The sequence below is a fragment of the Vanacampus margaritifer genome, chromosome 15 (genome assembly GCF_051991255.1).
Source record: "Vanacampus margaritifer isolate UIUO_Vmar chromosome 15, RoL_Vmar_1.0, whole genome shotgun sequence".
Taxonomy (NCBI): domain Eukaryota; kingdom Metazoa; phylum Chordata; class Actinopteri; order Syngnathiformes; family Syngnathidae; genus Vanacampus; species Vanacampus margaritifer.
The window spans coordinates 19,723,041-19,741,763 of NC_135446.1; the positions used below are offsets into that span (position 1 = coordinate 19,723,041).

The following is an 18,723-nucleotide window of genomic DNA, read 5'->3' on the forward strand; positions in this document are numbered from 1 at the left end:
ACAAAAACAAAAGCAAACCATGTGTGTCTGATGAGTGAGTGTCTGTGCAACCCAGGATGGTAACAAGGGGAGGCAAGGGCTTGTTTAGTACAGGTGCATGAGAGAACAGAAAAGTCCGGTGCACACCACCAAACTGGCCTCACCGTGGCTTTTTTGGGCACTAGAGAAATGCCAGTTTTGCGCAAGCCTCGACGCCACAATGCGGGACAGCCCGGCTCCGCCACGGGCATGAGGGGGGCAACACAATCAAACTAAAGCCAACCAAAGACACAGAGCCAGCAGACGCACACAGAAAGAAAGAGCGAGAGCGAGGGAGAGAGAGAGAGAGAGAGAGAAGGGAGGAGGTTGAAGCAGCAGCAAAAGAAACACTTTGCAGTAAGGACAGACTTTTTGTTTGAGGTCTACTAACACCACACAATCGTCACTGCCAAGTGCCAAACTCTGTAAACATTGTGTCATTGGGACATTTTCTTCCATAGAAGATTCATGTGTGGGTTACTAGGTTTCAAAGGAGGATTAAAAAACACACACACACACATTTGCATGAAAAAGAAGCAGAAAAGAAAACGAACCCAGCAAAGTGAATCATCTCAAATAGAATAAGAGCAGCCCTTGGATTTTCAATAGCAATAACGAAGGAGGAGGCGTGCAATTGCCAGACCACTTCAGGTACACCAACACATTTGTTAGACAACCTTGAGTTTCAAATTGTTTCAAATACTCCTTACAAAATACACACACACACACACACACATTTATCGCTTGTTCAAGATCATGTTGTAAAATGGAGTACACCCCATGCAACCCTGTTTTTACTGAGAAATTACTAATCATATATATGTGTCCATTTTACCAACAGAGGGCAGCAGCTGCAAATGAGGACAAATGTGACCTATCACTTGTTAGCCTGCAGATGTTAGCATCATGCAGAAATGTAGCTATGAAATGTGCATACTTTAGTTTTTTTAGGTGGCCCATTTGGTGCGTGTTACCTTCTTAGTCGGCGACGAGGGGCTGGTAAGCTGGTTGGTGTGACTGGTGGGGGATGATACAGTGATGCTAGTCGGACCGGGCGTCGTGCTGTTGCCCACCGATGCCGAAGGTTTGCTCTTTTCTAGAAAGAAGAAGAAAATCGGAGTTAGGCAATTTATAACAGAGTAAAGCAATGCTCAGAGAACCTTCAAATAAAATTTCAGTTTAATTGATCCCACCAATTGCTTATAGAAAACCCTTCACATATGTATACAGTATATATCCATTGACTAATCGGTTCAATTTCGATTTACAAGGATTCATTTCACTTGATTTAGATTTTTCCCAATTCGATTTGATTCACTTCAATCCGATATTGATTATTTATGGAACATCAATTCTTCTTAAATATGGACATGATAAAAATTCCACAAATATTAAATTCAAAATTGAAATGTGCAGAGGCAGTAACTAGTGAAATGATTTAGTTTATTAATGAAAGTAACGCGTGTTATAATCACTTAAGTGTTACACAAACAGCAACGATGAGATGATAATATTTGCATAATTCAATCATTGAAATATAAATGAAAAATTCTGAATTGTCTTAAGTGCAATAAGTCTGGTCTTTCATAAATGTAAGAAAATACTTTTAAATTTATGTGAATTTCAAGAAAAGAGTAAGATAGGGAAAAAAATTGATGCGGTAGATTATTTGATTTTTTAAACCGGGCCCAAATTTTTTGTAACTTCAAGGAGTTCCAAAAAAATGATACCAAGAAGTTTAAAGATAGAGGGAGAAGTTACCCGCTTCGTTCTCCGACTCGGAATCTTCCTCCTCCTCCTCTTCGCTGGAGCAGCTGGACTCGTCTTTCTTGCCCTCCTCTTCCTCCTCATCCTCATCCACCTTCTCGGCCTCCAGGGTCTCGATCCGCGGGGCGCTCTTCTCCGGCTCCAGCAGTAGCGTTTCTTTGCTGCGGCGCAGGCGGCTTGGCACCGTTAGAGCCGCAACGTGACAAATACGTGACCTCACCTCACTTCCGTTACCTCTTTAGTGGTTTCAGTGATTGGTTGTTGTCGCCTGTAGTGGTGGTTTCAATCAGAGGAGACTTCTTGACATCTTTCTTCTCGCTCATCAGCTGCAATGAAGACTGAAAATGAGACTGAACATTTAACAGGTGATTAACAGCACTTGGGGGAAACTCCTACCAGATTTTGCTTCTTTTGCAGCTCTTCCAGGTATCCCAGAACATCTTCGTCCGAGACATCGAAAGGTGTCTGGCCCTGATTCAAAGTCATAAATTAAAAAAAAAATGTAAATACATATTGCGGGGTGAATGTTGGGGGCACAAACCATTTTGTTGATGACATCCATTTCGCAAAGGTTCTCCACTAGTATCCTGCAGGCCTCCTCTTTGCCCCAGTGTGCCGCCGCGTGTAGAGGAGTCCAGCCGTCGTAGTCCTTAATATTTACATCATAACCTGCCTGGATTAAAAGCCTGCGGAACAGAAAGAAAAAAAATAAACAGAAAACAAACAGAACAATCATTACTATTTTTTAGTTATTGTAAATTTGTGTGTTAATTTCGAGTTAATATAAAATTCCTTTAACACCGTCTATTTTTATTTTTTTTAAACGCGCAATTAACTCTTTGACTGCCAAAAACGTTAAATAACGTTTAGTAAAATCCTATGGAGGGGTGCCAAAGACGTTAAAAGACGTTTTTTCCAAAACAGAGGTGAAACTAACCATTTTCTATTGTTGATAACTGAAAAACAGAATAAGGCAGAAACAAACTTTTTTTTCTGATGAAAGATGAGAGTCCAATCTTCATCTATCATTTGGTAGTATGTGTGTTTCCATAGTCCAAACACATCATTTTCTGTGGACCTTGAAAGATCAGTCAAAATGCTTAAATCGGCTGGCACCCACGGCATCCCTTTTCTGAAAACGTCTGGCAGTCAAAGAGTTAATGACTGCCCCTTACTGGGGGAATTCCAGTCGCAACACAGCAGACACGTCCACGTCAAACTTTTGCAGTAATAAATTGAATCATAATGCATATATTTGTGGAGACTGGGGTCAAGTTGTATTTTACAATTTTAAAAATGTGCAGGATTTCACAAGTTACTTCATCTAAGATTAGATAGCTCTTAATATGAAACGAAAAATGCACTGAGCTGTTGCAATTATGCCATCTAGTGGCAAAAAATGAACTAAACACAAATTACAGTACTCTATGAATTATGAAATTACTGTATCAATGACTAAAAAAAAATGCAGCCACATTTCTATTAGTTCAACATTTATGTTAAAAAAAGTATGAATTTTTTTTTCAGATATAAAATTTGCAATTAATCACTATTGAAGTCATGCGATTACATAGGATTAAAAAATTTAATTGTCTGACACCCCTACTATTTACCTTATTAATTGTTCTACCTGTCACTATAAATCACTGCGGGACCATTAAAGTGAAATCGGCAATTCCCTTGGCACACCTGATGAGCTCTCCCAGCAAAGTGGTTGGGAATTACTGTTAAAGGAGCCAAATGTAAGACTAGGCCAATTTGATCAAATTTGTACCCTTGTCTCATTAAGTGAACATCTGAGATGGCATCCTGGCTGGCTTCCCGGACCAGATGGACACACAGCTGTGGTCCTCGAGCATTGCGCTCGCATCAAAAGCCCTCAGCGAGCCGGCCGACGTCGAAACTCGGGGCCGAGCGCTTACTTTAAAACCTCCACGTAGCCTTTGGCTGCGGCGACGTGGAGCGCCGTTCCTCCCGACTTGGCGTGCCGGATGTCCTGGATCTGGCCGCTGTTGACCCACTGGCGGGCGTCGCGCAGCATAATGCGCTCCTCCTCCTTGCGGGCCGCTTCGATGTCCACGCCTGCGACAGCAAAAAAACAACAAAGGGGGGGGGTCTGTAAACTCGAATTCCCCGTCGGTTGTGTTTAATGTTCGTCCGCTTCTTGCGCTTTTGCAGCACGGCTTTTGCAGCACGGCTTTTCAAGCCAACCTTGCGTCAACGTGACAGTGAGTTAGCGTCCAGTTAAGTAGGTCAATGTGTCGGCGCGATACACCAAACAGGCCTGCATTGTCTCTCAAGACACCTGGTCCACTCTCGAAACTAAATCAGCAGAAAACACTAGCGGCTTGTCAGCTGAGTGTTACTACACAAAAACAGCGAGCAGAGGACAGGCCGGGAGCCACAACGTATGGGAGGCAGTTTGTTCCATTGTCAAAAAGGCGCTTTTCAAGAAACACTGGGGGGGGGGAGGGGGGGGTGTTTTGGATCCCTCCTTAGCTGCCACATGAGCTTCCTCAGGGTTCAGAACTTCACAAAAGAGTCAGTGTTTTAAATACAGGATGGGCACAAAAAAATATATATATTTCTACATTTGCAGATTTTTCATTCTTCCTTCCTGGCTTCCATTCTTCCTTCAGTTGTTTTTTATTTTTTGCATCCTTACTTTGCTTCAAACTTCTGATTTGCTTTCATTTTCACGGTCTAACCGCCGTCCCCCCTTTCTTTCCTTCTCTTCTCCTTCTGACCCGCTTTTGACTGCATCTGTCCTTCCGTTGCTTAAACCTGATTTTCTGCATTTTCTTCCTTCTGTCCTTCCCTCGGCCCGCTTTTTATATTTTTGCAGGTACCTTGTAATACTGCTTTAGAATTGTTTCTTTGTTCTTGCCTCAAATAATTTGCCCATATTCATGGTAAGTGTTAATTGAAAAAAATGGTGTATACCTACGCTGAACTACAGTACTGGTAAGAATAACATAACCAAACCGTCAAAGGGACACAAATTTCAAATAGATATTGATTCTGAATAAGAGTATTTTCTAAACTGTTGCCTGGTTGGTGGAGACATCTTGGCAAGTCAAAACAATCCACTGATAGCATCTAACTCGAGAAACACAGCAAGTGAAAAGTTGTCACGATCCATGCTTATCTCTTAAACATTGCTTTCCACTTCAATAAAGAACAATGACGCGGAGACTCCAAAGTGAGCAACAATATAGACGGGTCTGGACTAGATATCGGTCGGGAATGGAGCGCTGGCCTGGCGGGTTGTCCCCGTGATCTCTTGGGAAGTTGCCTACACAGCGTCTATAAAAAGCAGGGAGACTAATGGCCTCTAAGTAGGACTGCACAAAGAAGACAGACAGCCAGCAGAAGAATTGGCAGCAGTTCAAAGCTGCTGACATTTAGTTGTGTGTTTTTTTTGTTTTTGTTTTGATCTACCTTGAGCACCGGGAATAATAAAAACAAATGCAGTGATCCAAAATGTTTTGTTTTTTTAAATCATGTGTATTTCTTGATTGACAATATATATATATATATATGAGTTAAAATGTAATACCCTTGTAGCACCCCTCTCATTCGCTGACACCCATGTCACTCACCAGACCAGGCCCCACCTTTTTAAGACCAAAGTACTTGGTATGTTTGCAGAGAATAATTTTGGTTTTGTGCTACAGAAAAATGTTTTGTCAAACGCATGAAGGAAACACCTGTGTCGCATGGCTCCTTTAACAAAATGGCGTTCCAAACATACACAAATGTTACAAAACGGCTGGTTGCATAAAGCCATCGTCATCATCGCGTTCCTTCTCACACAAACGGGAGGTTTCCCTGCCACGGAGACACGCTTCAAAAAGTCGTCAGGCATCTCCAAACCAGAGATGGCAGCCGCTGGCGGGCCCAAAAAGAAAATGTGCACTCGCTCAGGTTACCCGTTTGAGCAGATTACAGCTGACATCATAAATACACGCTAGACAGAAAGATAATACATCTTAAAATGGCTTCTATTGTAGTTTGACTTACAAATTTATTTGTCACCATCCTCACGATAATATCTGAAACTTTAAGTGGCTGTGCCTTTAAAGGGTGGAGTCTGGCGTCAAAGCAGAGTTGGCTGTTGTGAACTCAAGTTAGCACCTGGCTGTTAATTGGCTAACCGCTAGCTAGTCTGTCAACTCAAAGAACTCTTAGGTTGGGGCACTCTTAAGTCAAGGTAGGTACTACTGTACAGTGCATACACATTATTGGTTGCCATTTTCCTTCATTTTGAATTCCCACTACACCTATATGAAGTCAAAATGGATGACAAACAATTCCTCTTTCCCGTGTTGTTGGACGGGTTTGTACTTCCACACCAAAGTCCTCCACGCATGCCTTTACACAGCGGAGGAGGGGGCACCGTCATCATCAGAGGCCAAGAATAGAAAAGATGTGACTTTTTCTTTTCAGAGAAGTTGCTATTATGCAAGCGGGTGGAAAAAAAAAGAAGCAGGTGACTGACAGTCAATGAGAAGTGAGCCAGGCATACTCATACATGCATGACATACTGCACGGGGCCCCTAATCCCGATACGCTCACCACTTTTAGAAACAGGCCGATTAAGTGGATAAAACCTCACCTTTAAACACGCTCCTAAAAATAGCCATTTATAAAATAATAGCATTAACGTGGCATGTTTGTTGTGTCCGTACCTTGCCGGTTGATCTCGTTCTGCAGGAGCTCTTCCATGGCCTCCTCCTCGGCGATGTCCAGCGGCGTCTCGCCCTCGCTGTTGACCACGCCCACGCTGGCCCCCTGGCTGATGAGGTACCTGCCGGTCCAGACACGAACGCATGTTTTCAACGATGCCAGGCGCCGAGGGAACGAGGCCGCGGTGTTTTTTTGCACTTGCGACAACCCCGAGGCCGTTTACGCTTATTCAGAATACATGATTGCGTTTAAATAGTAAACACAAGGGCAGGTTAATGAGCGTACACAAGAGCTCATATTGTGTGAAAAGAGAAGAGTGTTCATTAGGTAACAAAGACGGGCATAGTATTACCAAAGGGCGTGTCAAATTTATTTAAAAAACGTATTTACGGTAACTTTTTTAAATGATTGATTTCATGAACTTTGACATATACATTCTGTGTTAAATAATTATTCAAAATAGTATTTATTTTACTACTAGCTTGTATTTTATTATTTACAGTAAATGAATTGCTGTCCAGGGTGTACTCAGACGCTCGCACAAAGTCAGCTCAGCCCAAATGTGGACTATAAGAAATGGATTGATGGATAAATCAATTTCAATATTAAATGAGATCAAAGTCATTTTTCGTCAAACATAAAATGTCTCCAACATCAACTAAAACAACAAATATCACAGGAATCTCAATAAAGTAAATGCCCCTGTGGGCCTGTTTAAAGATCGGAGTGGACCCCTGGGCCACACTTTCCCCTTTGACCCCTTGCTTAGCATCTCGACATTGGCCGCTTTGTGGTCCCAAGTTGTTGTTCGCTGGACTGTCGGGACTAAAACGAGCCTTTTTCTTCTTCCCTCTGTGACACAATGTCTCCATTAGTCACCAGTCTGACCAGCGACTTGACCCTTTTGCTTTCACCCGTGGCTCCACTTCTCCTTTCTACTTTTCCCCCCCCGCATGTGGATACCACTGAATTGCTCTAGATCCTCCCCATGCTTCCAAAAAAAGTGTGGCTAAATGTGTAGCCTGGCCATACAGCGACAGAAAATCAGGTCATGAAACGGGAACTGAGCGCTCCCTTTAACCTGTTTCGATATTCTCCTGACAACGTGACCCCGATCCCAGCAAAACAAAACCGGATGCGTTGTGCTGTTTACGGGGACGCCACTCACTCTGCGATGCCCAGGTACCCGCAGGAGGCGGCGGCGTGCAGGGGGATCCAGCCCTCGTTGTCGGGTTGGTTGATGCTGGCCCCGTGCGTCACCAGGAAAGTCACCATGTCCGGGTTGTCGTCTATGCAGGCCTGGGGGAGGGGGGGAGATGACCAATCAGTCAGTTTGAATGACACGGCAACAGCCTCTGCCAAAAAGCGGATATTTTACAGCACGCCACCAAACAATAAATATCACAAAAGGTATATACACGCACTTGATAATTGGATGTTCTGCCATCTAGTGGAAGAGCTTCAAATTGATCTGCTTGTCAATGTCACCATACATTGATCACATGGATACATGAACAAAGACGCATTTAAAGGGGAGGTCAACCTTAAAACATTTCTTGACAATGTGTTATATGTGACCTCACGAGTCTAAACATGACTTTCTGATTAATATTACATTTATGGAATATGAGTTATGGAGCAAAAATCCAGCCCTTTTTATCCATTTTAGGGGCGGCCATTTTGCCACTTGCTGAAGATGACATTAACTCTTTGACTGCCAAAAACGTTAAATAACGTTTAGTAAAATCCTATGGAGGAGTGCCAAAGACGTTAAAAGACGTTTGTTTCAAAACAGAGGTGAAACTAACCATTTTCTATTGTTGATTACTGAAGAACGGAATAAGGTAGAAACAAACTTTTTTTCCTGATAAAAGATGAGAGTCCAATCTTTCATTTGGTAGTATGTGTGTTTCCATAGTCCAAACACATAATTTTCTGTGGACCTTGAAAGATCAGTCAAAATGCTTAAATCGGCTGGCACCCACGGCATCCCTTTTCTGAAAACGTCTGGCAGTCAAAGAGTTAATGTTGCTCAGGGCTCGGGCAACGACCAATCACAGCTCACCTGTTTTCTGAAGCTGAGCTGTGATTGGTTGTTATCCGAGACCTAAGCAACTGTGATGTCATCTTCAGTCAACAGCAAGTGACAAAATGGCCGCCCCCTGAGATGGACAAAAACGGCTGGATTTTGCTTCGTAACTCATATTCCACAAATGTAATATTAATCAGAATGTCATGTTTAGACTAGTGAGATCACATTTAACATTTTATTGTCAAGAAATGTTTAAGGTTGATTTATGTGAATCTGGGAAGGATTCACATTTGTAGTTGTTAATCTGGACAAATTATTCTTCAATGAACAATATTTTGTGGACATGCGAGTGATTACGGACTGGATCATCCAGAAAAAAACCCAGGTAAGCCTGAACTGCAAGGCAAATCTATTAACCTCACTTCCAACATGCTGCCCTGACACGACTGGTAGAATAAACAAGTGAACTCATAGCTACACTTGCCATACAATCCAATTACCACAGAGCACTCATAAAAATCCCTCTCACCCACTATCCTTCAACACAGCTCCTGGACTGTCTCTCTTTCTCTCTCTCTCTGCCGGGGTTGCTATGACAACAAAGTCATTGACAACAGATAGACACACACACACACACACACACACATATATACACGCACGCACAGAGTGGCCTCACGTTCAGGGCACACGTCTATCTGCCTGCAATCCTTGTCCAAATTTGGTTGCTTTGCACGGCCGTAGATGGCCAAGGGTGCCGAGTATCTGCGCTCAGCTTATCTCACCCTGCGTGTGTGCATGAAGGGAACATCTTCTGCCGCAGGTGGACAACAACTGAAAAGATCATTTCAAAAAGCAACGATGGGGCTAAAGGACGGAAAGACAATCACACACTCTTGATTTGAGCAAAAAGGTGTCATATTCAAGAGAACTGCTTCGATTTTTCCTTGTTCCTTCTTCCTTGTTTAAAAGTAAGGAAGAAGGCAATTATGTAATATGATTATTTGGGTTATAGTGCAGAACATATTAGGCAAGGGACAAGAGGCATAGCTGACTCGCCACTTGTTGGTTTATAAACATAGTACAGAAGATCTCATGGTTAGTTATGTCGAGAAAAAAAAAATCCAGCAGCATTTAAATGGCCAAATAAAGCTAAAGCATTTTTTAAATAACATTATTAGTGTTTTTATAGCATAATAAACCACACTGAATGGGTTGGCTTCAGTCATTTCCTAAAAAGAAACAATTAATGTTGCGCGTTAACCAAGGTACGCGTCAAACGCAGACATTTGCCGTACTTTTACATTTCCAGTGGTACCTTGAATTGAAACGTTGACACCCGTGTTGTGGACCGTAAGCAGCCTGACGAAATGATAATGGGGTGTAGCATTAAATTAAATTAATGGTCATTTTAGAAATTGAATCTTCTTCTTTTTTTTTTAACCTAATTCCGGTTACTTAATTCTGTCTGTTAGCGAGAGCCACTACATCGTGATAACTTCCATTGATGTTTCTGCATCTGGCAATTTATTATTATATTATATTATTAGTATGGGATTTTTTTTTAATGGGCTTTAGGTGAACTGATGAATACACACACGCTCGCACGCACGCACGCACACACATGTGTATATATATATATATGTATATGTATTTAAAAAAAAAAAAAACATTTATTAAATTTTTTTAAATTGATTTGTTGGATTTTTTAAAAAAAAAAAAAAAAAAAGGAGAGCAATGATGATGTCAAATCGAATGAACAATACTGAGCTAAAATTTAGAAGAAAAAAGAAATTGAATCTTTGAAAATTTGCTAAATCGTGACATCGAGGTACATATAAAACAAACACACTCTTGTCTTCTTCTAGACTATTAAAAGCTGTTCTTATGTTCTGTTACATCCAAATGTTATTTATAGTTGTAATTTGGCACGAGTGTCAAAATGCTGATTGGGCACTTTACAAGACGTGTTTTGTTTACAATAGCTACCAACTACTTAATTGCGGCATTTAAGCGCAAAGTATGAATGTCAAGTTTACGTTGAAACTGATTTAGAATCGGTATACAGTATTGTTGTCCGAACATTTTGCGCAGGAATATTTTTTGAATAAATGACATCTTTGAAAATATTTTTGTTGGGTTTATTAGAAAAAAAAAATTGTCCAGAATGACTGAAAAAAATTGTTGACTTTATTTCTTGGCCATATCATCCAGGCCTAACTCTGGTCGAGGAGGGACAAAGATGCGCGCCCGCCGCCAACTTAATAAATTGATGAAGGCCATTAAGCTGCACACAGTGGAGCATTCAAAGCGGCAGTGAGTCACTCTCCGGCAGACACGTTGCCATTCAAACCTGTTTAGCCGGTGCAAAGCGGCGAGAGCAAGCGAGGCTTTGGCACACAAGGAACCCGCAAGAAAAAAGCGCAAAAGGTACAAATTGGTATTATAGCAGGACAAGGTGATAGTCTTAACATGAAATTTATTTTCACATTAGCGAAAAATTATTCAAAGAAAAAGTTTCACTTTTTTCCCCCCATTATCAACTTTAAAAAGAAATATTTTTATTTTTTTAATCAGGTGTAAATAAGTGCTTCCTCCATATATATATATATAAATAAAAGGGGTGTTAGAAAAAAAATCGATTCGGCAATATATCGTGATATTACAGCGCGTAATTCTCGAATCGATTCGATATGCAGCCAAATCTATTTTTAAGCATTTTTTTTTTTTATGGGAATATTCACCAAAACGTCTTACTTAGGGTTAGGATTCACACATTAAGCATGGAAGAATGTTCTATTAATGGAACATTAAGCCTCAATATTTTATTTCAGTGCTGTTCAAACATGAAACAGACTGCAACCTGTTTTTTTAAATGCAGTGGCTCAGTTATAAACCTGAATTTTCAGATAAATAAATACATTTTCATACAAATCTTACAGTGTACATGTACAAGTTTACTGATGAGTATTTTCTAAATTTGAGTAAAAAAAATGATAATAAATCGCAATAATCAATTTATAGATTTGTACCGGGATTAATCGGTATCGAATCGTGACCTATGAATCATGATATGAATTGAATCGCCAGGTACTAAGCAATTCACACCCCTATGTATGTGTGTGTGTGTGTATATATATATATATATATATATATATATATATATATATATATATATATTCATGTGAGCCATGTTGTGCTGTCCCAAACAAACAAAATGGAGGCGTAACAATTAAAAGGCGCTCAACAAGGTATTCCCACGGCCCCTGAAGGTAGCCCATAAAGTGGTAAGGAGCTTTTGTAATGTAATTAATTTCCCCACACACAAAAAAACTCCACTCCAACAATGTTAACTTTTTGTTCATGTCAAGTTTTTTTTTTTTTATGCAGACAGAATAATTGTGCATTATTTCTTTGAAGACAATTTTGAATGTGAAACAGGAACAGATTGAGGGTCAAACAGCCTTGAGGAAGGGATTGCGTTTCCCGGCGCTCCTCTGTGTGGATTTATTTTGCTTTTTGGCCACAAACTGTGCTTTCACCCGACAGCGCCAACCACAAAAGTGCCCTCTCTCAGCTCTGGACTAGCATACCAGTGGAGAAATTCCCAGATAAGTATTACTCCTAGCCTCGGGGCTTTCAGGCATCGGCGGCGCTCTGGCCACGCCTGCCGGCCCTCGTCATCCGGCGCCTCTTGCGGCCGCTTCCACAAAAGGAATTCCTCTGTGGACGTGGGGGTCCGAGGGGGACGTGCTCAACACAAAAAAACGTCAAAAAGATCAAAGAAAGATTAGGAAATTCAACTTGTGCGAAGAGTGCGTACATGCTGTATAATCGAGCTCCTGTGCTTGCTGGCTGGGTTGGAGAGGCCAGAGGGTACGAGGGGGAGGGGGCTACAGGGCGACCAGCTGGGTCCCTACACACTACTAGATGAGCTCACTTGCAACACACACAGAAAGAGACACACACACACTGCCTTCTAGCTGCTACCGATGACAACCATATAAGGGCCTGGGATTCCCGTGGAAAAAAGGAGCAGGATTGAGGAAGGAGAGGGTGAAAAAAAAAATGCCGGTGAGATTGTAGCTGGAGTGAGGGTGCGCGGATATTCCCGTGCCGTTCCCCATTTCCAATCATTAGCCAATATAGACGGGCAGCGGGGCTATGCACACACACGTTCATGTGCGATGATAACAGGAGAGGGGAGTGGAAGGAGGCCGCCTCACCAAAGAGGAAATGAGAAAAATAAACAGCCACTTCCTGTTGCTCTTCAGGGCTCCGGCGACGCTTTCCGATCGCCCGTCGCTCCCATGCAGAGAAATCCTGGAGAGCCACCGACGTGTCATTTGTTTAACACCTCCTCCACGTGAACATCCAGGAAGTGAGATAACGTCGCCTTCCTTGGCGGGGAGCTGACTGGAAATGCCGATTGTACACGTTGCAATATGAAAGCCTTTCAAACTGACTACAAGAAAGTCATTCAGTAATCACACGCAAGGTCACAAATTCGCTTGTTGGGCTTCTTTTTTCTGCACAAACTAGTTGCACTTTTTGTGATCTTTTGATGGCACCAAAGATCCCGAAATACAAATTTCAGTAAACAAAACTAAAGACAAATGACAATGCCAATGCTGTGTCCGACTTTAAAGTCTGTGCGTCAACAGGCTACGAAATCTGCTAAGGAGGAATTGTTCCTCTTTTCTTTTTCTTTTTTTTTTTAAGCAATTCACTCGAATCCCACAGCCCAAATAGGAAAGTAGCACAGTAATTGTTGTCACGTTTGGGATTGGGGCGGCATGGCTCCGTGGTAGAGTGCTCGTCCATTGAGCAAGACACTGAACCCGATTCGCTTCCCAGTGGTCCTGGCAGCGCCTTGCATGGGAGCAGCCGACCACTGGTGTATGAATGTGTGTGCGTGAAGCATTGGAAAGAGCTTCGGGCGGAAGTGTCGATATAAGCGCTATATAAAAAGCAGTCCATCATAGATTGTAGCACATTTATGATTGAAACTATCAATATAGGCATTTTTGGCTATTTGTGAACACAAAAGGTGTCGTTTTGACTCAAGCCGACAGCCCTCATAAATCTTAATTCGACTCGTGAGTCGCCTTATGCAAATGAGCTTAGCTGCTCGGGTGGGCGCTCATTAATTATTCACTCAGCAGTCAATTAACATTCAATTTAAGTGTTATGGGTGACCTGGCCTTCAAGCTCTATAAAACACAAAAGCGCACCAGGGCAAATTTAATTCAATCTCACGTCTTGTCAACAACACTTTGATAAATAGACTACACATTATACATATTGCAAAGCTTTGGCGGGTTTGACAGTGAATAAAATAAGGGCCACAGTAAACACCCACCGATTTTTACGTAACACATAAAATGTGCCTATCTTAAACATTTACTGCCACGACACATTTATTGAAGTTTGTTGTTAAGCATGTCGGTGTGAAAGATGGTCTCACCCAGATTTACTACACGTACAGAACTTTGCATGCAGCTTTGTTGTTTTTAAAGTGCTCTTTCAATAAAGTTGAATAGTCTGAAATTCCAGTTTGTAAACCACTATAATGACAAACAGATCGCTGTAGATGGCAGCATAGCATTGCATCGCTTTGGATTCAGATCACTAGATGAGAAAGACTAGGCGGCAAATCTCGGCTCGTCACGTCAATTATGAGGGCAACAAATACCATCAGTTGAAAGTCGTATAAGTTTAGCTGCCTCACACTCAAAACAAAATGTGTCCCAATTGAAAATTGAAACTGCGTGATGCACTTGTGAAAAAGATGAGATCAATAAATGATTATTTTGCCATGAAAAGCAGAAAACATACACAACATTCTGTGGGCCTTCAAAATGCTGTAAAACTGTAGGCCATCTTGGGAACTGCGTTGAAAATAGCCGCTCGTGAATTAGCTAAGGGGCTAATTGCTGTATGACGTGTTTAAAAAGATATTCAGGTGCTTTGGGGTCAATGTTTTGCTTTAAGCCATTTATAAAAGGCAAGTACCATTTTTAGGGTGCGTGTCTATTATTCATGAATGGACTTAGCCCGTACGCAAATGTTGTACCGAAATCGATAACTCTGGTAGCGGCCATTTTGAGACCAGGGCGAAAGGAATGTGTCTCTCAGCGGACAACAAATGGACACGCGCGCTTCCACAATGAGGAATTTGCCGTCTCTCCGTCCAGGTGTTTGCACTTCCAAGGCGGCTCGTAAAAAGCAAACCAGCCTACCCCCACCCCGCCACGGCCCTCCCATCACCGCCGCCGTTTTTGTTCGGAAGCACAAGACAGACAGACGAGATGACACAGGGTGCGAGCGCCTTGATGAGCTGAAGTCATCCGGCAAACATTTAAAAAAGCGGACGCGGCAGTTGAAATTTTTTGGGGGGTGCCTGGGTCAAGTCCGCTCGGATGCGTAGCAGCAGGTTTGCTCCCCCTGAGGAATTCCTCTTCGCGACCCAGGGTGAACCAGTTCCAACCTGCCGCTTCTCCGGAATACTCGGCAACTTACGGTGACGTGTTCTAAAATAACTTTATCGCCTTGTGTTTCTCAACAGAGAGAACTCAAGGTGAGCGTCACCGGCGAGTCGCGGCCGCCGCCGACCTGGCATCACATCATCAACATCACAGGGACTTCCTGCTGGATGATTACGGGGTTGGTCGGCTCGACATGGAGAGACCTGCCAATTACAGACGCGAGAATGTATGCGCTTAGTCACCCGAGCGCTGCCAGCTCGAAAACTGAGATTCCCCAACACTGTTCCTGGAGCTGAATTTGCCCGACGTGCTCACTCCTGCCATCTGTTTATACCAAAAACAGGCCACAGATTGTGGTTGACCTGATTTCCAGGTTTAACAAAGCGTGGTTAATTGCATCAAAATGATGACAGCGTGCTATAGAAAGGTCCAGAAACACAGCTAACATGCTAAAACAGACATTTGAGAAGAAGAAAAACAGCAGCATCAGTATGTGAGAATTTGCATCATTAGCAGAGATGTCAAGGTTAAGACGGTCAGACTGGCGAAATAAAACAAAAACAAAAAAGCAAATCAAGAACATCGAGAATACAGTCCATAAATTATTGAGGTGCACCTTAATGTATTCAGCAAAAATGTTACAAAGTGCACCAGTGAATCTCAACGAGCCCCTCATTTTGCAAACAAAGGCTTACAATCATGTGGGATAAAATGGATCCATACAGATAAAGAAGCGCATAACAGAACATCAACAATTTAAAAACAAATAGTGACATTTTACTTGTATCGACCTGAATCAAGTAGCTCTGCGATTCGAATTCTTCAACACTTCCAAACTCAGATAGTCCTCCTAAGCATCCAGAGTTTCTTTCTTGAGACGAAATCTTGAAAAAGCTTCAAGACACTAATGCAGACGTCACCATCAAAGCATGCAATTCTAGAGGGACTTTTTGGGTCTGGTGGTTGTTAATGGGAGGCACTAAACAGGTGAGCGCAAGATGGGAGATGTGAAAATATCACCTCGTGTTGGAAACCAAGGATGCTTAACAATAACTCACGAGGGGTGATTAAAATGTTAAGTGTGGCTGCCAGCTGATAGCAATGGAAGTTTCCAGGCAAAATCATAAAAGGGGTTGAGACCAGAGAAAGCAGGGTGGTAAATTTCAAGATGACTCAGAGAAAGGTTTGGTGAGGAAATAATGGCAGGCTGCTCAACGTTAAGTTGCAGTAAAGAGTTGGTTACACTACGTAGTATTGAATGAAATGAATATTTATGTATCTCCGACTGTAATAAAAGGCCTAATAGGAAATTTTTCGGTCGATACTCGATGTCCTCCCTGTCCAGCTGAATTTTCACTCTTGTGATCTGAAATGTATTAGATGACCGTTTATTTCCCCGAGTCATCCATCAGGGAACCTCAAGAGCGGGTGGCCGTCCCTGCCCGGCTGACTGGACGCAACGCGGCCCACCACATGCGGCTAGCGCAAGCATTCCGTGGCAACGTCGGTCGCAACTCGCCAGCCTGGCTCATTTTCTCGCCGTTGAGCTCCGCCAAACGCTTTGCCTCTCACCCTCGGTTATGCAACTCCCACTCTGTACATGCAAATCCACCAACACACTCTGCTCGAGTCGTCGTCGTCGCCATGGCGACCGCTCCAGATAAATTCACAGACTTCGGGGTGGGCGGGCGGACGGACCCGCGAATCGGGCGTGAGCTACGTTGGCCCGGCGGGAGAAAAGCAAAAGTTCAGGTGTGGGTCAATGTGGAGCTTTCCTGCGAGAGGCCACAACAAGCCGTGGTTACCTCCACGCTAATTGGCTTGATGGAGCTCAGTGGCGTTGGGACAGGCCATAGAGGGAGGGGTGGGGGAAGGGGGGGGGGGGTATGTGACAGCTGAGGAATGTCTGCGCCGCTCGCTCTTTGCCATGGTTTCCAAATACTGTCATGTGAGGAATGCGGAGGCCGAGGCGACGGCATTCGGAATGTTACGCTCCCGAGACCAGTTTAGCAAAGAGGACGCCGTAGTACATTTCTAGCGGAGGACGCGCTTTCCACTTTTGTACGCCCACCTCAACCCGAGCGCCTCGTTGTTGTTTGTATCTGAAACTACCAGCGCGGAAACAAAAATGCACCTACAGGTATTGGTGGGCCATAAACTTTGTACCTGGGCCTTCAGACGGCACTTCATAAGCCTCTTAAAAAAATTAATAAATAAAAATACATCACTATCATGTTGCAATTATAAAAACAATCAATGCTATACAAAAATGTGACCTAAAAGCACCCTTGTGTCACGTATGTCATCCGGAATTATTCTGAATGTTTTATCTAGCAAGACAAAAATGTGGGGGGAAAAAGCAAAACTTAATTAAAGGCATTATTGATGTGTGTCAATCACTAAAAACGTGTTTTGCTAGTTGACCGACTTGGCGATTACCAACCAATCTAAAAGGTGGAAAACTGCTGACGTAATCACTGTGAGGACAAATTTGAGATCTGATTGGTTAAAGAAACTGTCCCAATGGCATTACATCTTAAGTTACATCTACCAGCACTACTTGATTGTGAAGGCCCGGGGGCAGAGTAGATTGACCTGAAACCACACAGAGACTGACATCTGATTGGACAACAAAACAAATCTAATCTAAATTCTGGTGGAAGCAATACAGCCAAGAAAAATGCTACCAAATGAAGACACTAGACCACAAATAAGGTTGTAAATAATAGTCAGTGCTTCTGATAGACCCGATGGCCTTTCTCTGCCTACGGTGGCCATTCTGCGCCGTGACAGGCAGCTGGTGACCCCCTCTCAATGCCAGATTACACCGGGCCCTCCACTACAAAGCGTGGCCACCGGCTGAGTCATAGCCAAAGTTAGCATCATCTCTTGAAACACAGTCGGGAAAACTTGCGGCCACGATATTTATAACCCTGCCCCGGTCAACGGCTTTTGGGACCGATATGCCACTATCCCCCCTCACCCTAGAGCGACGTTCCAGGCCTCCCTCGCCAATGTGACAAAGACGGGCAAGCTCTTTTTCATGAAAACATGGGTCGTCTAGTCGAAGTCGTCATCATCTTGACTTCTAGGATTAACGGGCCAGGGCGCAAATTCCCGCAGTGCCACCTTAGCTCCTTAAAAAGCCTACCCTGCAAAAACATCACATGCCCTACAACACACACACACACGCACACGCACAGAGCTTCTCCTCTCCAGAGATGGTTACATTTGTGGGGCAGCGCTCTCTTGCGAGTCGTCATCCCAAAAAAAGGCAACTGCGATCTTTACGCAAAAGGAGAGAGGGAGGACTGGAGGGAGGTATTCATTCTACATTTTAATAAAAGGTGACAAAGACAGAGAGATGCACAGTCTTTGTGATTCTTCCAAAATGTTAACAGGTGTTGACAAATGGAGCAAGGTAAGCAGATGACACATGGGTAAGAAGGTGACATCACTCCATATCTATGCATGAGTTATAGGTTCAATACCAAAACTTTCGCATTGCTCTCCAGCCAACTATAGCACCTGAACAAATGTGTTAAAACATCAATAACAAAGCTGCTGTCATCAAGACTACTGCTAAAAATATAACTGCGGCCATCAGAAACACAACAACAGGCTGTGATGAATGCTGTATCAGCACAAATTGGACTATTTAATGAAACTTCAAATGAGTACACATCTGAGTCACTTAAGAAGATCTAATTGTGACAGCGTCTCGTAAAAGGC

General features: G+C 42.9%; 1 protein-coding gene across 5 annotated transcripts in view; it reads right to left on the reverse strand.

Annotated features, from left to right (window-relative positions):
- Positions 1 to 18,723, reverse strand: part of ppp1r12a (protein phosphatase 1, regulatory subunit 12A) — a 35,790-nt gene that overhangs the window by 15,588 nt on the left and 1,479 nt on the right. For 3 of the 5 annotated variants that reach the window (XM_077545032.1, XM_077545031.1, XM_077545034.1), the window contains exons 2-9: positions 7,643 to 7,773; positions 6,477 to 6,595; positions 3,708 to 3,867; positions 2,327 to 2,471; positions 2,182 to 2,256; positions 2,020 to 2,111; positions 1,780 to 1,946; positions 993 to 1,114 (exon numbers count right to left, since the gene is read on the reverse strand). In XM_077545032.1, the coding sequence (XP_077401158.1) occupies positions 993 to 1,114; positions 1,780 to 1,946; positions 2,020 to 2,111; positions 2,182 to 2,256; positions 2,327 to 2,471; positions 3,708 to 3,867; positions 6,477 to 6,595; positions 7,643 to 7,773 (1,011 nt within the window). Of the gene's footprint in view, positions 1 to 143; positions 252 to 992; positions 1,115 to 1,779; positions 1,947 to 2,019; positions 2,112 to 2,181; positions 2,257 to 2,326; positions 2,472 to 3,707; positions 3,868 to 6,476; positions 6,596 to 7,642; positions 7,774 to 18,723 lie in introns of all 5 variants that reach the window. The other 2 variants (XM_077545033.1, XM_077545035.1) reach the window with 1 other exon arrangement.